The sequence below is a fragment of the Natrix helvetica genome (genome assembly GCF_964273705.1).
Source record: "Natrix helvetica genome assembly, chromosome: 1".
In the NCBI taxonomy this organism is placed as follows: Eukaryota; Metazoa; Chordata; class Lepidosauria; order Squamata; family Natricidae; genus Natrix; species Natrix helvetica.
Genome location: NC_138548.1, coordinates 342,945,688 through 342,968,596, shown reverse-complemented (window position 1 = coordinate 342,968,596; position 22,909 = coordinate 342,945,688). Strand labels below are relative to the sequence as shown.

At 44.8% G+C, this 22,909-nt stretch overlaps 2 protein-coding genes across 5 annotated transcripts in view; one reads left to right on the top strand and one right to left on the bottom strand.

Annotated features, from left to right (window-relative positions):
• The first annotated feature begins 3,263 nt into the window (after window positions 1-3,263).
• LOC309381620 (RING finger protein 225-like) lies at window positions 3,264-15,244 on the top strand. 4 transcript variants are annotated; one of them, XM_081932818.1, is made up of 4 exons: window positions 3,717-4,227; window positions 6,247-6,377; window positions 10,817-10,877; window positions 12,549-15,244. In XM_081932818.1, exon 4 carries the CDS (start codon window positions 12,681-12,683, stop codon window positions 13,383-13,385), a length of 705 nt encoding a protein of 234 aa, XP_081788944.1. In that variant the 5' UTR covers window positions 3,717-4,227; window positions 6,247-6,377; window positions 10,817-10,877; window positions 12,549-12,680; the 3' UTR covers window positions 13,386-15,244. The 4 variants fall into 4 exon arrangements, with proteins under 4 accessions (XP_081788945.1, XP_081788944.1, XP_081788943.1 ...); XM_081932817.1 differs by lacking the exon at window positions 10,817-10,877 and having other exon boundaries at window positions 3,718-4,227; XM_081932819.1 differs by lacking the exons at window positions 3,717-4,227; window positions 6,247-6,377; window positions 10,817-10,877 and adding an exon at window positions 3,264-3,345.
• A 2,237-nt stretch (window positions 15,245-17,481) lies between these two features.
• GABBR1 (gamma-aminobutyric acid type B receptor subunit 1) overlaps window positions 17,482-22,909 on the bottom strand; it is a 200,153-nt gene continuing 194,725 nt past the window's right edge. Inside the window, exons 21-24 of the mRNA XM_081947416.1 lie at window positions 22,456-22,583; window positions 20,986-21,114; window positions 20,377-20,520; window positions 17,482-19,446 (exon numbers count right to left, since the gene is read on the bottom strand). Coding sequence (XP_081803542.1) covers window positions 19,201-19,446; window positions 20,377-20,520; window positions 20,986-21,114; window positions 22,456-22,583 — 647 coding nt within the window. The 3' untranslated portion in view covers window positions 17,482-19,200. The remainder of the gene's footprint in view (window positions 19,447-20,376; window positions 20,521-20,985; window positions 21,115-22,455; window positions 22,584-22,909) is intronic.

Genomic DNA, 22,909 nt, shown 5'->3' with positions numbered 1-22,909 from the left:
CCTGGAAAAAGCAAATGACTGGCTTGCGGTGCCTCTGCCAGTGAAAACAGAGCTTGGGTGGACCGCATGCAGCTCTCCCAAGCTCCATTTTCGGCTGTGATGGCCTCCTGCAACCTTCTGCCATAGTGGTAGAATTAATTTTTTTTACTACCAGTTCTGTGGGCAGGGCTTGGTGGCCATGGTATGGCTTGGTGGGTGTGGCTTGGTGGGCATGGCAGGGGAAGGATACTGTAAAATCTCCATTCCCTCCCCACTCCAGAGGAAGGATACTGTAAAATCCCCATTTCCTTCTGATCAGCTGGGACTCGGGAGGCAGAGAATAGATATGGGTGGGGCCAGCCAGAGGTGGTAATTACCGGTCTCCAAACTATTCAAAATTTCTTCTACCGGTTCTCCAGAACTGATCAGAACCTACTGAATACCACCTCTGCTCTGCCAGCACTCAGGCCGCGTGCAGGCTCCGTTTTCGCTAGCAGAGCACTTGGGCCACCACAGGTGTTCCCAACATGAGTGATGTCAAGCTGGCCACGCCCCCCCCCTTGCCCCACACACCGAGGTCAAACACAACTCTGAGGCGTCCCTCAATGAAATCGAGTTTGACCCCCTTGATTTAGAGGCTGGGCAAATCCTCTTAAAATATTATATTCTTCTACCTCTATGATCAGGTTGTACAGTAGGCCTCGTCATACGACCACAACTGAGCCAGACATTTCTGTTGCTAAGTGAGACAATGGTCAAGTGATTTTTATCTCCATTTTACCACCTTTCTTGCCACAGCTGTGAAGGGAACCACTGCAGTTTTTAAGTTAGTAACATAGTTGTAAAATGAGTCTAGCTTCCCCCTTGACTTTGCTGATCAGGTCGCAAAATGTGATCGCATGACCCCAGGACACTGCAATCATCATAAATATGAGCCCGTTGCCAAATGTCCGAATTCTGATCATGTGACCCAAGGGTTGCTGCAACGGTTGTGTGAAACATGGTCAAAAGTCACTTTTTTCAGTGCTGTTGTAACTTCAAATGGTCACTAAACGAAAGGTTGTATGTTGAGGACTACCTGTAACCCTAAAGAACATTTGTGAAATCCGATGGGTCTTGTTTCAGGTTCTTATCCCTAGAGGGGATAATGGCTGAAAAGTCCTTCAAAGAGAAGGCTTTGACCAATGGCTACCTGATAACACAAGTGTATGATGGGTGGAGAACAGGTGAGATATTCTGGCCTGCTTAATACAGCATCCCATGTCACAATGTGGCTTCTTAAGTCCTGACAAAATGTATTACATGAACCCAGCCAAACCAGTACAGCGGTTTATAATTTTTTAAAAAATATATTTTTATTTATTTTGTATTTAAAATAGTGCAGTGCAGCGAAGCCGTTATGGCCTTCCAAACACAGTATATACACATAATCTCATCCTTTAGTTGTCAATCTACTTAGTACATTATCCATCCTTCTATCTAATTATATTATTTACAATTTGTTCCAGTCTTGTCACCTTGTCTTATACCAATAATAAAATTTCATAATATTCCGAACTCCCTTTTATTTTTTAATTCTAGGGTAAGCTTATCTGCTTCGGCAAAGGCCATTTTTTTTTCTAATTATGTCTAACTCTGATGGGATTCTTTTTTCCAATACTGCGCATAGGTTATTCACGCCACAGTCAATATTTGGCTAACTAAATAAAGCACATCTTTTTTAGACCCCCCTGGTGTTATTCCTAGGAGGAAAATTTCTGGTTTGAAATGGGTTCCAGCCATAATTGCATCATTCTCTAATATCTTTTTGCCTCGTTACATGACCACCACATATGGAAAAAGGTGCCTGGTGTTTTTTTGCACTTCCAAAAATTTGGGGCCAAATTTTTAAACATTTTGGAGAGCCGTGCTGTGGGAAGATGCCATCGGTAGAACATCTTGTACAGATTTTCCTTCTAAGCCGTGGCCATTGTTAATTTCCGATTGAGTGTCCAAAGTCTTTCCCATTTAGCCAATTCAACATTGTAACCAATTTTTTTTGCCCAGGCAACCATAGTTTATAATTTACTGCAGCTTCCCCAACCCAGATGCTTTCCAGATCTGTGGACTTCAATTCCCATAATTCCTTAGCCACCTTTGTTGAGAATTCTAAGAGGTGGTGTCCACATATCTAGGGGTGTCAAAGTTGCGTCATCATGGTGGCATCATGTGATGTATCGTGACTTCCCACTTCGCTAAATCAGGTGTGGGCATGGCCCATGATACATCTGGCCCACGGGCCGCAAATTTGACAGCCCTGATCTAGAGTTATAGTTGGGGAAAACTCTCATGATATGGTATGGAAACCCATCCAATTGTGGCTTATAACTGCATCCCGTGTTTTACTACAATGTGTGAACCTAGAACATCAGTGAAGGAAGAAGACAGGATAGAAGGAGGCAGAAGGAGAGTTGAACTGGATGGGAGATTACGATTAGAGGAGGACATGCATGCTGAGATTGAAATGACTTCATTGTATGATACTTTGAAAGATGAGCGCAGGAGAAGGCAACCTTTATGCATTCTTTCCTCACCAATTATCTTAAGAGTCAGGAGTAATTTGACAAAAACATCATATTACCAAAAATACTTTAGTCTCCTTACTTCCAGAAACAAAATCCCATTTTACCTAGTTATTTCATAAAGAAATAAATTTATCTCTGGATGATATTAATTACAAAGATTTTGGATATTGACAAATTCTTGGACTTTTTAAACTCTTTGGGGGACTGTAATAAAATGTATTTTCAGAGTATTAAACTATTAATAAGTAGAGAACTATTTGGCTATTTACCATGACTTGACATTTTGCAGGGTCTGCTTCCACATATGCTATTTGCACTCTCTCTCTCTCTCTCTCTCTCTCTCTCTCTCTCTCTCTCTCTCTCTCTCTCTCTCACACACACACACACACACACACACACTATGTCTATACAATAATCTCTGTGTGTTTCAAGTTAGTGATTTTTGCAGGCAAACCTGCCTTCTAAGTCTGTCCTCACTTTATGCTCCTTTGGGTCAACTGTATTCTACACTTGTAGTTGTTTGCCATGTAAACCTTGAAAATTAGGCTGATTAAGTAAATGTGGTTAAACATGGAAAGCATGTAGTGCAAACACAGCTATTGTACCGGTTACTCTATGAGGTTTCCCAGCTGCACCACTACTTTCTAAGCAAACACTTGACTACTAATTTGTCAGTTTCACTGCCTTGTTACTCTCTGGCCTAATTCCCAACACATGCTCAACTGGATTAGCTTTCTGGTTTGGGATGTGGTCGGTGTGAATGCAACCCATTGGATTGGATTCAGAGTCTCAGACAAATTAAGTATGTTACAGCAATTTAAGACCCGAAGGAGATGTGCTATATGGACAAGTGGTTCGGCAATTAATTTTTGGTTGAATCGACCCTAAGTCGATTTGATTAAGTAAATCGTGATTAGGTGAATCACGGGGAAAGTGTGTTGTTTGCCCCAGACGGAAGGAAGGTGGATCCGTTGAGTAGGTTCTTTCTGTCCGCAGCCAACGGGGCTGGGGAAATTCCGGCAGCGGTCTCGGGAAATTTAAGCCGGTTGTCCTGGAGGGTCTTGTTAGGAGTGGAAGATTTCTAACACATCGCTCTCTCTGCAAAGCCGAGGCGGCCCCCGGAGGCTTCTACAATTATGAACGGAATTTGCAAGCCCATCGGAAGGGCAGAGGGCAAAGCGTCTTCCGGAACAGGGTTATCCGCAGGTCGAGTCCCCCCGCCTGAAGGCGCGAAAGAAACCTACCTACGTCTGCCTGCTGCTAGATTTGCGGTGGGTCCCCCGGCAAGGAGTTTAATTTCCTAGGCGGAAGAACCCGAGTGAGAAAAAGGGGCCGTAAACCCGCACTTGGCCGGGGATGAGGGTCAGCCAGAACCCGCGGGCCGCTTGGACGGAGGATTACGCGCTAGCTAATCCCTCCTCCGGGAGAGAATGCGGCGGTACCGGCTCGGTCACCCCCGCCGCTCCCCAGAGCAGGTGGAGCCCTGACACGGACGGGGTGTGCCCGAGGAATACGCTCTCTCCAGGGGGCAGATTCCAGTGGCGGGGAGTGGCCAAGAGCAAACGGCCGGGGCCGGCACACGGCTGCGGAGGCGCGGCAGAAAAAGCCGGGAGCGCTAAGAGAGCGAGAGCAGAGCAGTTGGCGCGCAGGAAGGCGAGGAAGGCCCGCCCGCGTCTCCCGACGGGTAAGACTCGGACGGTGCGCTAAGCGGCAAGGGAGGTGGGGAGCTCCGGCCCCGCAGCGGCCTCGGGAGCCCGGCGGAAGGACAAGGGTTGCCCGCGTTGGGACCAAGCGGGCTTTCTCATTAGGGGAGCTGAAAGGAGTTCCATATGGAAGACAGGGCCAAATATCGCTGGGGAAACATTCCTGACGTGGGAAAGTTTTATTCGACCCACAATCGAGGGGACCGGGTGCTAATGATGACCTTTGAGAGGCTTCTGGAGGAAAGGGGGGCACGGCTCCTTCTGTGCTTTGCATTACCATGAATGAGTGATTTGGATATGCCAAATTTCAAACTGCTGCTTAGAATCCTGCCAGTGGAATATCAAACAAAAGTGTTTCCACAAGGAACGTGTTTCTAGTCCTCATGTGTGCAGGAAAGCTTTGCAAGATAATTTCTGTTACCGAACTGGAAAGTTGGCATTGGCTAATCCAGGCCTTTGAGGGTGAGGAAGTGGTTGCTTTTCATTCAGTACTGATACCTGTAAAGTCAAACTCAACACCTACCAGTGTCTTGGACTTGGCCATGCAATTTTCTTAACAGGAGAATAGAAGGGATTTACCTGTATTTGCTTTGCGGGTGGTTTTCAACTTTCTAGCCTACATTTTAGGGATTCCGGGGAAATTCCTCCTCCAGGGATCCAGCCAAAACTAACCTGACAACCCTAGTCAAGGTCAAGTAGGTGCCGCCATCGGCTAAGACTCGGGGAGAGGTAACATTCCTCAAATTAATGCATTGGAGCTCAGGTTATTTGGAAACCCCCATCCTCTAACAAATCCCATGCTGGTTATAGAAGGTTTCTGTAGCTTTTCAGTGCTGCAAGATTCCTGCGTGCTATTTTATGCTCAGAGGCACTCTTTGTCACCCACACTTTTTCATATGTTCCATATGGCTGTGGTTCTAAATCTATGGTTTGTGGACCCTGATATCGTCTGCGAAGGCTTGAAGAAATGTTACCATTTAAATCTTGAGTCAAGTCTTGATGGTCCATGGCCATGGCTTGTGGCCACAAAATAATATTTAAAAGAAAGTCTGCGATGAAGAAAAGGTCAATATACCTAATACTTCACATCCTAACAGCAGCGAGAATGGTGTATGCACAGCAATGAAAAAGTGAAAATACCCCTTCAAAAAAGGAGATAATAAGATATTAACATGCGCAGAAATGGATAGGCTAACTTTAGAATTAAAAAACAAAGGAGGGACAGAATATTATGACACATGGAATAGATTTTATCAATGGCTGGAAACTCCACGTGGGAGTTGGAACACGAAAAAATTAGGCTAAATAGACCTGAAATGAGAGATTATATATGTATTAGAATGAATACATTGGTCAAAAATAATTGTATAAGATTAGCACTGTGCAAGTTGTATATATGTTATTTTGGTTTCTATGGCAGATGAAACACCAGGACGGTCACACTGTGTTTGATATACTTATATGTAAATAATAAATATATATTTAAAAAAAGATTAAGAACCACTGCCACACAGTATTGTATTGGATCGGGAAGCAGGAACTAAAAAAAATAAAGTAACCTGCTTGGGAATTTGGATTCTAAGAAATCCATGCAGTAGGAAGCAGTCACCTTAAGAGTTCTGTCTCTTTGACTCACCTGTGTCCAGAGACTGGGTTGCTTCAGGTGCTAGTTTAAAAAAGAGCTCAAGAGACAGAGACCAGCTTCTTTTTTGGCTTAAATCCTCCACCCTCACCCTTAAGAAATGCCCGCAAGAGCTCCTATGGTAATGCCTTGTTTGTCCCGTTTCCACTGGCGTGTGTTTGTCCCTGTCAAAACACCAGTGCAGAAGAAAGATTATTCTTTGGAAGCCTTTCAAGAAAGCTCCAGGTAGCAGTTGTCGGGAGGGACCAAACTCAGTGATCTGCAAAGACCAAGAGTACCAGGAACTGTAAATTTCGGGTGGCCAAGTGTGGAGAATTTTTGGTTGAACTTGCATTGCTGTCTTTGCCTCCCCCCCCAGACTTCACTTGACAGATGCTCCAGCTGTCCCAGGGGTTCCTTCTTCATGAAGTGCAGATGCCTGTGTGCCTGTCTACTCAGACAGCTGACCTTCTCTGTAACCTTTGAATAAGCTGATGAGCTGTCAAGACGGTCAGTGCTTTTGAATGCCAATGGGTTATTGACCAATACTCTCAACGTGCCCAGACTTTTTCAGGCGGCTCTGGTTTCTGTTATTGATCAAGCTGCTCGGGGAAGATCTATATTCCCATAGAAAATACTACTCTCTACTGTGATAGGGCTGGGAAGGACTCTTGTCCAAAACCTGGAAAACTGCTGCCAGTGAGCTCTTAGAAACTGGTAGTTTCACATGTTCCATGTTTGAGAGTTGGCACAGCTGGTGGATAAAGGGAAATTCCAGTAAAGCAAAGGTGAAGAACCTACAACTCTCCAGATGTTGCTGCTCCACACTTATAGCCTCTGTCTGCAGTGCCTTCTGTTGCTGGAGGTCTGGCTAAGAACTGGATTTCTGCAACAGTTGAAAGCCCGCAATTGAATTACAGGAAATAATGGATTCAGGTTGTGGGACACTGTAGTTGGTTCCTTTATTATTTATTAACTACCTCTTGTTGAGGCTACATATCCCTCTGTCCTAAGGTGATAAGATCTGGACTGCCAAAATCCAGACTGCTGCTAGATGATGGCAGAGATGATTCCATCTAGGGGTCACCTAGTTTTTTTGCAGCCCAGATTGGATGGCCTCCCTTGTTCTTCTAGTTAGGTTGGAAAAATAGATTGATACTCACTGCAAATTTATTTATTAAACTCATACACGGTGATCCCAGGTGGCTTGTGAGGAGCCAGATTGTTGGGGGCAATATGCTGACTCTGTAAAACTGCTTAGAGAGGGCTGTAAAAGCACTATGAAGCAGTGTATAAGTCTAAGTGCTATTGCCATTGCTACTTATAACATCAAAAATAGTCAATGTAAAATCCTACCACCCCCTCACAGCCTGATAGTCAAACCAGCTGCCGCCTGACTCTGCCCAGAATGCCTTGCACAGTTCTATCAACCTGCTGCCTACTGAATAAATGTTTACAGAGGACCAAAGGGCTCTTATGAAGTCAACTGTTGGATCTGACCCCAACATTTGCATATCCCAACATGAGGAACAGCTCTATTTCTCCTTCCACGTTACTGCTTCTTTTCTGACAGATCTTCTTTTTTAATGGGAAATGCCACATCCTGAACCTGGAACGGCTGGCACATAAGGTGTATGCTGTACTAACTGAGCAACAGTATCTCCTCCTCCTCCTGGGAGGTGGGAGCAAATTTGGCTGGCAGAAGGTTGAAGATCTGATTCCCACTTTGGATCCAAAGGGGCGCCTTAGGTCATCCTTCATCCTAGCTCATTGGTTGGGTGAGGCGTTTGTTGATAATAATCAGAAGAAATTATATTGTGATTGGTTTGATTATTGTTTGTGGATAACAATTGCAGGAAGAAAATAGTTGTAGGCTATTATTGAGCCAAAATGTGCATCTTGGAGGCCATTTAGTTCAACCCCCACAGCTCAGTATAGGATCCATAATGCAAAATGCAGTTTTTAAGTTTCTTCCTTTCCTGGGAAAGGAAACATAAGAGCTCTTAAGCCTGTTAGATTCCTCTCTAATTGCTGTAATTACCTGGGTAGTTCTCCTAATGTCTACTCAGATGCCTCTTCAGTATTATTTCTACCAATGTCAGATAGTGAAACGCCTGGAGATCCCCCTCCCCCCGCCCAGTTGTCATTCAACAGGAGGGAAAAGAATTGGTTTTAGAAATTATTTTGGGTTGGGCTCTTGTTCCTTTTCTGCGCTGCCAAAAAGGTTTTGCCCATTATTGAGTTCTGTGGCCACAAGGATATATTTGAATGCATTATGCATGGTACAGCTCTATAGTATTCACATAATCAAATTATTGATCCATAAAAGTTCTCAGAACTCGGCTGTGCAAATATACTGTATGAAACTTTTTGGATGTGAGATTTTATCTCTCTTGGTGGGCAATAAAAGGAACAAGAGCCTTTGGAGGAATTGGGGTGCTCTTTTTATTTTATCACAGTGGGGCCAAAGACTGTGTCTAACTTTGCCAATACAGGTAGTCCTTGACTTACAACAGTTCATTTACGTAGTGACATTCAAAGGTACAACAGCACTGAAAAAAGTGAGTAATGATCACTTTTCACATTTAACAATCTTTGCAGCATCTCCATGATCAAAATTGTGATCAAAATTCAGGTGCTTGGCAACTGGTTCATACTTATGACCAATGTGGTGTCCCAATGTCACGTGATCGCTTTTTGCGATCTTCTGACAAGCAAAGTCAATGGGGCAGCAGCCAGATTCACTCACTATGTCACTAACTTAACAACTATGGCAAGAAAGGTCATAAAATGGGGCAAGACTCAATTAACAAATGTCTCACTTAACAAGCAAAATTTTGGGCTCAATTGTGGTCGTAAGTTAAGGACTGTCTGTATCTGTCATCTAACTTTAACTTTATTCAATTTCTAGACCGCCCCTCTCTCAAGAGAGACTCGGGGCGGTGTACAGTCATATTAAAATAAATGAACACTAACTATACATGGTATAAATACAAAATAAATAAATTAAATATAGGACTGGAGGAGGTAGTAATGATTCACTGTACAGTTTAGTTAAGTTAGATTAAAATTTTAAAATTATAAAAACATTTACCCTAAAAATTATCCCAATAAAATATCCGCCAGGAGGTAAGAGTAGAACTATAAGTGGGCCAGGCCGGCTAATCGGAACAGGTGAGTCTTAAGTTTTTGTCGGAAGGAGCGGAAGTCGGTAGTAGTTCTAATATGCAGCCTTCCATGTTTTAGTTCGGTCCTGAGGAAAGATTTCAGGAGGAAATGTCTTCCTTTGGCCTTTTTACTGTGAAGACGTAGGCTGGGCTGATTGTTTACCTACCATCAAGTTCTTGTTGACTCTTAGCAACCACATGGCTAGACCTTTGTGAGGGGAAAAAAAGGAACCCTGATCTTGAGAAATAAAGAGAAAGCATCCACTTCACCCTACAAATCGAATGAAGAAATTTGGAAAGATTATTTAGGCCCAGCTCTAATTTCTCCCGTTTATTTTTATTTTTCACTCCATCCGAAGCTCTCTATCTCCTTAACTTTCTTTCGAAACAGCCAGTCCTCTCCAATATTGCTCATCGTTCAGGATGAAACGTTACTGAGATAAACATGTTCATCTCAGAGACGGACTATCATTTTGAGAGAGTACCTTACACCTTGGTTGTTGAACGTAATAGTGGAGCAGTGGAGCTATTGGGAAAGGTGGGGGTACTTGGCCTTTATCCCTATTTTCTTTTAAAGGGAATATTTTTGAAGGGCAAGCCCATTCCTTTTTATTCACGTCCCACCTAAATCAGCACAGAATCATTCCAGCATTGTTTGCGTTGTTGCCAAGCAAGCGGTCTTGCCAGACATATCCGAGGGATTGGGTTGGTCATTTTTTCTGTATCTCACATTTATTATTATTATTATAAATAATTTATTATTATAAATTAAAATGACAAAGATAAGTAATACTCCCCCTTCCTCTTATTTTCTCCACAACAACAACCAGCCAGCTTTCATATCTAAATTGGGACTAGAATTCACAGTCTCCTGGTTTCTAGCCTGGTGCCTTAACCACTAGAATCTGGTGGCCCGCGGGCTGGATGCATCACGCGCACGCCATGCCCACTAGTGGTGGGTTTCTACCGGTTCAGCCAAATTGGTAGTGGTTTGGCGGCCTGGGTCACTGGAACTGGCAGCGACCCAGATCTGCCGCGCCCCTGAACCGGTTCTCCGGATGGCGCCATAGGTACCGCCATCTTGTTTTTTGCTTCTGCACATATGCAGAACCTTTTGTGGCCCGCACACAAGCGAACCGGCAGTAGTGCCTGCTGGAACCCATCTCTGGCGCCCACCCCAGTTCCACGAAGGGGGAAACTAACCGTGATACATCATGCGACAGCAACGTGACACCATGAGTTTTGCAGCCGTGCATTAGACCAATAATGGCTTTGTGCCCCTGTGTTATACTAAGGTGGGACCAGGCATTTTTGCTTGTGCAAGATAATGATACCATTGGAGAATGTCTCCATGCTTAGACTCCATTCATGCCACCTTATACCAGAAACATCCCTCTGCAAGCAGTAAAATTAGCCTTCCCAAATGAAATCTAAACTCAGGGGATGCAGTCCAACAACCGTATTTTCCATGTATTCTTATCGCCTAGTTGTCATTCCTCTTTTGTTGCTACATATATGCAGATGGTTGACCATTGATTAGAATGACCTGCAAACATTATTATTTTTTTGCAGCCCACATGTTCTCCAGGTTGTTGCGGAACTGAATCCATGAGCGGGCAAGCCTTTATATTTTGTCTGTCTCTCTCTCTCATCCCTGAATGTTGTACGACTGCGCAATCTATAACCTCCCCCTTTATATTTAGTACCAGTGAAGACTATTTTGCACTTCTGCAGAAACTTTCTCATGGAGGATTCCCCCCCCCCCTTTCTCACCCAATGCAGATAATGATCTCTCTACATTGCCTTTTGACCTTGCAGCCTCTCTCCAAAAGTAATCCAGAAGGTACAAGCAAGTTATGCTTTTCTCTTAAGTTGCTTATCTGTGACTTGAGAACCTGACTGCTGTAAATATCAAGTCATATAATTTTATTGAAATGTCCCTTATTTCTCAGTTACACCACATTTGTCACACAGATGAGTAGTTAGTTGCTCAATGAAAGATAATTCACGGAGCAGCTTTTCTAACCATCTGTATTTGGGTTCTCCTTATTTTTTTTCCCACAGGAAATGCTGCAAAGTATAATTTCTTAATTTAGATCATCTTCTAACTCCTTCAGATCAGGAGTGTCAAACTTAAGGGCTGTGGGCTGGATCCACCCCGCAGGATGCTTAGAGCTGGCCCATGGGGCTGCCCTTAGATGTGGCCCGAGGGGAGACAGCGAAGGACCAACCCGTGGTGCCTTTGCCGGTAAAAATGGAGCTCGGAAGGGCTGCGTACAGCCCTCCCAGGATCTGTTTTCAACCACAATGGCCTCCTGCAGCCCTCTGCCAGTGAAAACGGAGCTCATGGACGTGACCCCAGGCTCCATTTTTACTGCAGAGGGCTGCAGGAGGCCAGCGTGGCCGAAAACGAGTGACATCAAGCTGACATGAGTGACATCGAGGTGGCCACGCCCACCCTGACCCCCTGAGGTCAGAGACAATCCTGATGAAATTGAGTTTGACACCCCTGCTTTAGATCTTCTTTAATGGATGAGGCGACAAAAGCAATGAAAGGTTTAGGGCTAGGGGAAAAAAAAGACTAGGATAACATTAGAAGAACTGCTAAGGATGTAGATCAGTATTTCTCAATCTCATCAACTTTAAGGTATGTGGACTTCAATTCCCAGAATTCCCTAGCCAGCAGCTTCTACCATGAGTAGAAGTGGAATGAGAAAAGCTGATATAGCTGGCATTTAAGATCAGGGTCGGCAAAGTATCTTTGGACTATGATAAGAGAGAGAGCCAATTCGGTGTAGTAATTAAGGGCACTGGGCTAGAAACAAAGAGGCCATGAATTCTAGTCTAATCTTGGACATGAAGCCAGCTGGTGATTTGGGGTATCTCTCTCTCTCTCTCTCTCTAAGTCCTAAATGAGAGCAATGGCAAACAACTTTCAAAAATATTGCCAAGAACAGTGTATGAACTTGTTCAGATGGTCATTAGGAATCCAGACTGACTTGAAGTACACATATGAATAAAGATGGAAAAAAGAAGATCTGAAGTATAGTAGTTCAGATGCTGAGGATGAGGGCGAAGATGAGATGTTGGCAACTCTTTAAGTCCTATAAACCTTTGCTGCAATTAATAAGTCAGCAGAAGGCTTTTGATCTATTTCACCTGTCATTTTGTAGACAGAGCCACCTATAGCCCTTGGTGACTAAGTCTGGGCGTTAACCAAGCATTAGGAATTCAAAGCCTTCGTGGCAACAGGCATAACATCTATCACAAAAGCTGCATGTACAAAAGGAAAAAAAAACATGTCTTCCACTGGACGGGGGCTGTGCTGTTTGAAAGCGGCTGTGATTTGCAATTCTTCCCCTGTTTTAGTATCTTATCTTGGTATTGCAGGAAAACTGGAGCACCTCCCTTTGAATCTACTTGACAAAAGGTGTCTCCGCTCCTGGTACATTGCGGTTTGGGAGCACGTTATCATCACTGCTGACCGTTTGTCCTCTTTTTTTGTCCTTCTCAGAAACCAACTCATTTCCCGACCAATTCTTCTGAAATTTGTTGAATGGAAGCCTGGACTGTTAAAGCATGACACCGGAGTCTTTCAGCTTTTGGCCTTTCAGTGTTTGGGCCCATTGCAACCGCCAGTGACGCCATGGCACACCACAATGTCGGTTTCCAACCTGAACCCTTAGCCCCACCCTCGGATTCCAAGGAGGACGCTGTGAATGGCAAGGAAGAATCGGCCAGTGCTGAGCCCAGCCCCTTGGACTGCGTTATCTGCTTCACCCCTTATGACCAGCTCTTTAAACTGCCGAAGGAACTGAGCTGCAGTCACGTCTTCTGCCTGGAGTGCCTGGCCCGCATCAATGTCTCCTCAGAAGACGTCAACGCCATCACCTGCCCCGTCTGCCGGGCACCCACTGTCTTGCCTCCCCGCAAGGGCCTTCCGGGGCTTCCCACCCGCCGTGACTTGCTGGAGCAGCTCACCGCCATGCCGGTGCCTCCTGGCTCAGTGCGCTTCGATCGTCGGCGGGGTTTGCTCTACTTGCCGTCGGGGAATAAAAGCGGTGCTCAAGTCGGATCGAAGGCGGATCCTCCGCTCAACACTGTCAGTTTGAGTGTCGATGTTGGGAGGCCTCCACCCCCGGGAACAGCCCGAAGACTGGCCGTCTCGGGTTGGCCATTCTACGCCGCTCTGTCCGTCGCGTTGCTCGTCACTATCGCCTTGATAGTCTGTGGCATCTACATCTTCATGATGCCTTCTATGTACATTTCAGTGGGAGGATTTCCCAAAGGGAATCACAGCTTAGGCTTTGGGGGAAACCAATCTAATCCAATAAGTCCTTCCCCAACCTAACACTAAGAGTTGGGCTCCCCATCCTTCTGCATCCACCTGTTATGATTGTGCTGCTGGTAGTTTCAGATTCTCCAGAAACTCCCGGGCCTCCTCCAGTTGCTTGCATAGGATGAATGGGAAGATGAAGGCCTAACTCTCATCTGCTAATCCTGTTCATCTCTGGAGGCTGTGGCACCACCAGCACTTTATTGGCGAATCACTCCTTGGGACTTCTAATGGCACTTTCTCTCACGGCCACCCACCAGCGGATCATGAGGTGAATTGGAGAGGTCAAGGTTGCCCCCTTTGCTGTTTTATTGCCCACAGGAACAGGCTGGTGGAAAAACAGAGCATGTTATAATTTCTTGGTGGAAGGGAGGCATATGAATCCAACTTAATTGGTACTTTGGCAGAGACACACCATCCTGTTAAAATATTGCCAACCTCCCTTACCCTGGTGCCCTCCAGACATGCTAGTTCATTATCTCCAACCCCTCCAGGACGTTGTAGTCAGATGTCAGACGGTGCCAGGCTGGAGAATATGTCATTCCAGATGAGGGGAACAACATTTCAGGTGCCCAAAGCCACCGCCAGCTTCAAAATTTTTCCCCAATCAGAAATTTAATACAGAGGCAGAATATGTTGGGGTAAAACTCTTAGAAAACGTCCTTAGGAAGAAGCAGAGGAGGAGGATGTTTCCATTGGCTTTTTCTCCTGAACAGCTGGTGGAATCCCCTCTGTGGTTCTTCTTCACAAATGGATTGGGCACATCACTTCCAGGGATTGAAGTTTCTTTGGCAAAGGGTCTTCTTCCCTGGGAGCTGAACTTTCACTGTTCTTGGTGTTTCTTTTTTTGCTTTCTATCCTCTCCTCCTGGGCCCCGGTTCCACTACTCACAGGAGCAGCTTGGCAGACAAATCCACTTGGTGTGGGGCTCAGTCATGGGCACTTTGCCAAAGATACCGAGGCGAGATTAATTGTTGATGCTGCTCTGGACTTCTGGCCAGCGTGAACATAGATGCCAAGTCTTGTGGAGTACAACAGCCTAAATGAAGGATTATGGGAGTGTCACTTCCAGCTTATTGCTTGTTTTGCTCCCTTGTTTTCCTCTCATCTTCTGTGGCCTGAACAGCAGCATGGAAAGCAGGATTCCAAAATACCAAGGTTTTCCTAAGATCAAACATGGAGTGAAGCGCAGGGGGCTTTAGCTGCTCTGAGATACTTGCTGTGTGTCCATAAAGGCCCAAGACTGGGATTTAGGAAGGAGGGAAAGAGATGGGGTGGAACAGACCTACACAAAGGCAGCCTGTGGTAGAGGCTTGGAGATTTTATCTCCAGCTCAGTCGTATTTTTTTTTAGTGGATTGTGGTTATTAATTGGCTGGAGGGGTGGGTGGGTGGAGAAAACCATCTGGCTTTGTGTCTGTGGTTTAATAGTAGCAGAAAATGCACAGATCAGCAGATAAAGTGAGAAGCAGTTACGGGCAATTAATGCAGGTCAAATTACTCTGAAACACAACAGGGCGGATTGGTTAGGCAAGGAAGAATGCCAGTAAAATTCTGCACTCTTCAGGTTTTGTGCCTTAGAAATTACTCTTGTGTTTTTGTTTTGGTTGTTGTTGGCCACCTCTGTAGCAGGGTCACCTCATTCTTGGATATGCCCCAAAGCCGTTTCACCATCCTGTACAGGAAACTCTGTATTATTTGTAAAAATACTGGCCAGCTACTTAGAACTTGATACTTTGTGATAAGGAAATTTAGAACTTAAGTCCAAAAGCCTAGAACTCTATGCCCATTGCTCCAAGAAGTTTAATCTTCTTAAATGTTTTGTCTGCAATCACAAATAACCATTAAAAGACTTTCACAGATTTCTTAAGCATGTCCTGGGTTCATAACATGTCATTTTTTTCCCTCTTTATGGTTGGCTATGAGCTGTGCAAACTCATCTCCAATCAATCAACACCTGGGCCTGACACCTGAAGTTCAACTAAATTATTGGCATTTGTATTTTGATGAATTGATCATTGTTACTGAGGGATTTAAATTATCTTCCTTAGGTAGCTTTTCCTTTTCCTTTGACCTCTCCCTTTCCCTCAAGCAAGTTATTCTTTTCAGCAATCTAAACTTTATAACTTCTAAGGTCACAAATAGATGAAGGATATACATAATACAGCAGTGTTTCGTAACCTTTAAGGCTTTAAAATCTGTGTTCTGATTTCAAAACTCTGGGAATTGAAATCCACACACCTTAAAGCAATCAAGATTGAGAAACATTGCAGTAGAGAAGAACATCAGAACCAGTAAGCTAGTGGAGGCTATTTATCTACTTGTGTGTGTGTCTACTTGACTGTATTTATTAAAATGCAGATTCATATGGGCAAATGCAAAACAACAATGCCTGGGAGGATGGAATCCAGAATGTTGTTATGGAGGAAAACCCAATTACTCTGTACCTCGAAATCCTGTATATAAATGTATATTGAGAGCCAGTTTGGCCTAGTGATTAAAGTGCCAGCATAGAAATCAAGTTATGAGTTCTAGTCCTCCCTTAGGCCTGAAAACCTAAGCTGGGTGATTTTGTCACACTCTCTCAGCCTAACGCACCTCACAAGGTTGTTGTTGAGGGAAAATAAGAGAAGGAATATTGCTGCCTTGAGTTATGTAACAGCAATGAAGGGATAAAAATATAATTTAAAAATACCTCAACCACTACAAACAGGAACTTCTAAGAGTCCTTTTTTTTAAATGGGGAAGAAGCTGCTCATTTTGGATAAGCAGGAAGTTGAGGTAATATTAGCTCCTGGTAGTTTCTAATCTATCTTTCTGGTTGCCCCCTATCTAAGGAGTTAAAATAATTGTCCAGCTTCAGTTAAATCTTACCTTTAATCTCCAGAGAGTGATGTCTGCAGTATATAAAAGAATGGACTAATTTCTAACTATACTGAAGAACTCTCCTGGCAGCCACAGAGCAAGCGTCCTGGCCAGTGCTGCTCACATGACCTCCATCAATCTCTACTACATTGCCATTTTCCATAGCTGTTTTAACTCCAGGAGCTGGCCATTATTAGATAAATGATCATCTTCTCCTTAGGCTACTGGGCTAATTCATCTGTTCATTCATCGGCAGAGATTAAGGCTATATTTTAAAAGAGGCTTTTCAGAGTAGTCTAGCCACACTCCTTTGCTTCCTTGGCTCTGTGGCAGCAACAAAGCTTTTCAACACACACAAACACACACCCTCCCAGTCAGGTATTAGTGGCATTGAACAGCTTTTCTTTTAAAGTAGTGAGAACAATTTGGAAACGGTCCAAGTATACCTGCTTTCTCAAACACATCGTTTTTACAGGTCTGCAGAAGCAGTCAATTACGGTTGGCATTAACTGGCTATGTTTTTAAATCAACTTTAAAAGCCCACCAGAAGGGGTTTTTCCTCTCTCTCTAGGCTCTATGTTCTTATGAACTTACTTATAAGAGGACTCCAGTGAAACTTACTTCAGGGCCTAACGGCTTGCCCTTCCCTCATTCCCAAGGGGTACAGTTAACGGTCAAAGCTGGTTGCACTAAGCCAAAACTTTTAAATTGTGCTACATTGCTAGATAGAGATGCGCTGGAGTAACAGGCATTGATTTCCTATACATGCGGTCAAGTGTGTCTTACACCACAACAGAGCCCAAAATTTCCATTGCTAAGGCAAGAAAGTTAAGTGAATTTTGAATTTTGTCTCATTTGCCGCAGTTCAGTAAATCACTGCCATTAGTAACACGGTTGTTAAGTGAATTTGGCTTCCCCAATGACTTCGCTTGCCAGAAAGTCACAAAAGGGGATCGCATGTCCCTGGGACATTGCAACAGTCAAAAGTGTGAAAAATGGTCAAAAGTCACTTTTCCAGGGCTGTTGTAACTTCAAACGGTCACTGAAGTCGAGGAGTACATATGTAAGAGAATGAACAGGTACCTACAAGTTGGGGGAGAAACATATATGGCACCAAAAATGCTTTCATGAAAGAGAATTTCCTTTGCTCCATCCCATTGTGCAGGGCTCATGTTGTCACTGGATGTAGAAAAGCACCACAACATTGAAGACATTCATACCATCCACAGATGACACAGAGATACGTATTTCATATGGTATAATTTTACTAAAGAACATCTGTATACTGGTGGAAAAATCTGGCAGGCATCTGGGCTTCCCTCACCATCCTAGGCAGCACCCATCACTTTCCTAAATCTGCTGGGACAATAACGTGCTCCAAATGGGGAAAGCATGGGGAGGACCTGGCACACGCGTGTGCATTCTGCATGCAGAGGTGCATACATTCGTCAAGACTGTTGGGCCAAGTTCCCTAATGTTCATCAGCAACCTAGCCAATCCTTGACTTCACTGTAGCTCCAGCATCCTACATTCCTTTGTTTAGATGAACCAAGATGAAGGCAATAATGGCAATTAAATACGGTCTACAAATTCTCCATGGCCCAGGGTCAAAAGGAGGTCACACTTCCAAAAATGAGCAGATGTTGCTGAGTGGAAACTGCAATAGTTGTAGAAATGACTCCAAACTCACCTTCTTGCGTTAGGCAATGCCCATCCCCTCATATCCAAGGAACGGTGCTTGCTTTCTTAAGAGAGCTCTGCTACAAGGCGTATCGCGTGGTTAATTAATTACCATCTGGACAAGGAAGTCACCTGGTACGTTCCCTCTCATGTCTCCTAGCAATAGCCTGTATCTCTGAATAAGGGCTCCACCTTCACCTTTAAATTTTTTCCCTTTGACTTTAAACCTTCACCTGCATCATTGCATCATGCTTCACCTTTACATAGATGTGGCCCAGCTGGGACTCCACTCTGTCCCATGATTGTACAGGAATGATAGCAGAGGTTAAAATGAGACCTGGTTATGATGTGCAATACAGCTATCGTCAGAGCCAGCCAGGTTGCGCATTTATGCAGCTGCTTGTATTGGCAGCCAGAATCAGATCGGGAAACTAAGTTAAGTGCTTTTGATAACGAACATACATAATCAATGCATTCCAGTCCAACAATATAGAACTCTTGGGGGTGGGGGGGAGTTACATGAAACATATTTTTTTCATACCAAAATGCTTAGGAGACTCAGTGGTCTGCTGCAGGAAGAATGTGCCACAGACTGGCTTGCAATAAAGACCCTTTTGCAAATGTCAGGTTGCAGCGAAAATTGGGGGGGGGGGGATGTCCTTGTTGTAAAGAAGACCCTTGTGAATTATGGTATGACTATCAATAATGCAATACAACTGCCACATCAAAACTCAACTGTATACAAAATTGGTGTCCCCGAATGCTTTATCTACTGGTATCTGTATCTACCGGTATCTGTATCTAGGTAAGTTTACAGAGGAGCAAAAACTCCACCAGTTTTCAATGCTCCTTTCAGTCTGAATTTCTTCTCGCTCATATTCCTGCAAGCACCCACGGCATGCAGACGGAGAGTTTGGGTTTACAACAACCGTGTTTCCAGTCGCTCCCTTCCCGAGTAGTGACACTTAAAGAGTAGTGAGATGTGGAGGTGGGGGCGGGAAGTGTAGATGTGGGTATCCTTCAGATTCCCTACTTCTAATATAAATCTCCAGATTCTCCACTTGGATTCCAGGCTCCAGGGGAAGCAGATGGACAGACATGAAGATATTTTACAAAGACTAGGGATTATGATTCCTTTTCCTTTTGTTCTTTTAGGGGGAAAAAGAAGCCCCTTCCCAGCCAGCTGTACAGAGTCCCAACCCACCAGATGTCCATTCGCCCTCCCCCACCCCCGGCTACCCAAGCAAAGCCCTACTCTCCCTTTCTCCAGATGTCTGTAAGGTCCTTCACTTGTAGAGCAGGTGGACACGGCTCCCATCACAGTTGTTGCGTCCCAGCTTGTCAGCCTGTTCAGCCACCAGGCAACGGACGAGAGGCAGGCTGGGCTGGTAAAGGTTGGGGCCGGTGGCTGCTGAAGCTGAAGCCGAGTTGTTGAAATGGTTGTCAGCCGCACAGTTAGAGGAGCGTCGCCGGGAACGCAGTTGCTGCCGCTCTTTCAGCTGCTGCTGGAGCTCCGAGACACGCTCTTCTTTCTGTCGGGGAAGAAGAAGGGAGGGAGGGGTCTATGAAGCAATGGGGCAAGACACCCCCCCTGCATCCTGGTGGAAGGGATGGATGTTGGCACAGGAGGCCTGATCATGTGCCATCAAGTTAGTGTTGACTCTCAATGACCACATAATAGATTTTTCTCCAGGATCTGTTCTCAACTTATATTCCATTAGATACAAGGAGGAGGCAGCTGCAATCCTCCCCACACAAAAAGACCACCCCAAAACCAAACTTGCTTCCAAGGAGGCTGCCCAACAATCAAAAGGAAGTTCAGTTTGCCTACTTTTTTATGCTCAGTTCTGTAGACTTCTAATAGCAATAGCACTTATATACCGCTTCATAGTGCTTTTGCAGCCCTCTCTAAGCGGTTTACAGAGTCGGCCTATTGCCCCCAACAATCTGGGTCCTCATTTTACCCACCTCGGAAGGATGGAAGGCTGAGTCAACCTTGAGCCTGGTGAGATTTGATCTGCCAAATTGCAGGCAGCCAGTAGTCAGCAGAAGTAGCCTGCAGTACTGCACTCTAACCACTGCACCACCGCGGCTCTAAAATAGTATATTCTAAGAAGAGTGTGGAAGGTGCTCATGAATAGTAAGCAGTCTTCTGTGCCACATTCTTAGTCTTTATAGGTGGCCAATTTGCACCTCCAGGGTTGCATTCTCCAATGATCACTGGGAACATTCACAGTGGAGATTCCCACAATTTTGAGGAAAGAAACTGCCCCCTCCCGCTAAAGTCAGGTAGAAGGAAATCCCATGCCCTCTCTCATCACGGCTTTGCTCTCTGCCCCGAGTGGATCCAAGAAAGCCCCTACTGTGCATTATAAGCTTGGGCAGAAAATATAATGGCAATGCAAGAAAGGGCCAAACATCCCTTCCCGACTGCCCCCTGCCAAGTCACACATGGCCCCCACCTCGGCAATGATCTTCTCCAGTTCACGGTTCTCCTTCTCCAGCATCCGTGATTTCTCCTCCTCATTGTTGTTGGTGGAGGAGCCAGTTTTCATGGTGTCCTGCTGCTCGGACTGCCATTCTCCCCGGGTGATGAGGCGCCGCATCTGAAGCAAGAACCACACTTCTGCAATTCATGGCTAGGGAAGGGCTGCACAAGATAGCCAGGACAAGACGACCAGATGTGCTTCTCTACTTTTTCAGCTCCCTTCCTGAGAAGGCCATCGTGTGGGATGGGCTACAACAGATCTGGGCATTTTACAGCCCCTGAGCCATATCTGGCTCTTCGGCTGTCTCTGTCCAGCCCACGTGAAGTCCGTCGAAAATTAGAAATCAAATGTAAATAAGTGTACGCCATGCATGCAATATAACTGCATTGCTTTTATTTTGAAGGGGACTATTTTTTTCCCCAATTTACACACGTGCATGCATGCATACCTATGCACTTTCACATCCCTTTTGGTTTGGCCCTCCACAATAGTCCCAGTCTCAGGCGGCCCTTTTGGGAAAATTATTTGTCCAGTCCTGAGCTACAGAATGACTTAAAACGGTGTCAGAGGGGAAGTACTTACCTTGGGCACAAACAGCACAACCAGTGTGATGTAAGAGGAGAAGACAATGGCAAGGGAGGCGAAGGCGAAGGCAGCATCCTGTTGACTGCTGAGGATCATGGTCACGGGGGCCGTGATAAGACACAGCACCTACAAGAGGGGGAGGCTCCAGGCTGTTAGCTTACACCGGAAAGCACACCCAGGAAGTCCTACAGCAGGATTTTACAACCTTAACAAACATAAGGCGTGTGGACTTCAACTCTCGGAATTCTCTAGCCATTGTAGGAAATTTGCTTCTAGCCTTTAAGGCTTGCCCGGCCCCTATGGCCAAGGAGAGATAATATCCTTGACATCACCCAACAGGACAGGTTGGCTTCCTGAAAGCAGATGGTTATCACTGCAGCCCTAAACACTGGGAAGCAAAGCTTCCTGACTGATGTTCAGACACTCCTTCCCAAAAGTGCCAACCCCACAGGGGAGGCCACACACCAGGAAATCAACTCTACAGGAAGGTTAAAACTACTTTGATTGAGATTGGGTATAATAACAGAATTGTCCAAGTCTGAGTGTATCTCCTACTCTTTCTAAATATACTGTACATTTAAAATTCTAAATTCTAAATATAAATTTGGTGAAAATACTAAATAAAGTATATTTACCCTTGTAGCATGACTGTATTATCATTATTATCCTCATATTTTTTACTACATTCTCTTATTGGTATCATTATTATTCTGTTGTTTTGCATGTACATGGAGAGCTTATACACTGGAGACAAATTCCTTGTGTGTCTAATCACACTTGGCCAAATAAAGAATCCCACCCCATCCCATTCTTATTCTATTCTTCTTCCATCCTCCACTCCACTCTGCTCCATTCTATTCTTAAAGTATTCTTATAGTTCAGTGAATCTGCCACTTCCAAACATTATCTAGACATCCTGGACTTTAAAAAAAATGTTCTACTGCTTGTTACCTTGGCAACAGAGCTTGCATATATGTGAAGATCATCTTCCTTCCTCCTTACAAAAAGAGATCTTATATGCAAACCCCCCCCCTCCCCCATGTGAGGCAAAGTAGCCCAAAACAAGACAACTCTGTGGCAAATTAGAAGTGACCCAATCTCCATTATCAACCCTACTAAGGCTGGCCCAAACCTTCTTCCTTCTCTTTGACTGAGGAGAAACTGAACACTCTTCTAAGTCAGTGGTTCTCAACCTGTGGGGCGGGACCTCTATGGGGGTTGAACGACCCTTTCACAGGGGTCGCCTAAGACCATCGGAAAACACATATTTTCGATGGTCTTAGGAACCGAGACACCGCTCCTCTATGGTTGGGGGTCACCACAACAAGAGGAACTTTTTTAAAGGGTCGCGGCATTGGGAAGGTTGAGAACCACTGGTCTAAGTACTTGTACTCTCAAGCTTCACTGCTGCATTCCGGTGCTCAATTGGCAGAGATGATTGTCAATCATTGGAAACAAACCACTTACAGCCACATTATAGATTGCCATGCCCACAGCTCGGTGGTCATTGATCTTCTCTGTGGAGACTCCTTTTGTCTCATAGGCCAGGAAGATGCCTAAAAGCAGCAGCAGCCCCTTGAAGCCGTAGAAGATACCTGTGGGGAGGGAGAAGTGTGAAGGGTGTGGAAGGGGAAGAGGTCCCAATGGGAGGGTGGGTGTAGGGGGGGAACAACCCTTGGAAGGCTGGCGGTAGATTCTGCCCTCCCCACCCACCCACCCACCTTATTCACTCTCTCACTCTTTAGGTAGTAGGTAGCTGGCTTCTTTTACGAAACATTCAAGGACGTTTACAAGAAAAAAGCAGCACAATAATAATAAAGCAAGAATCAAAAGGAAAATTGAAATTGAAAGAAAATTCCAGGTGTCAGACCTGGAAGCCATCTTTTACATTTGGGCCTTCAGGCCTGCCACATTTTCTACT

Coding starts and splice junctions, on each gene's coding strand:
- LOC309381620 (XM_081932819.1), top strand. CDS start 12,681: ATGGCACACCACAATGTCGGTTTCCAACCTGAACCCTTAGCCCCACCC.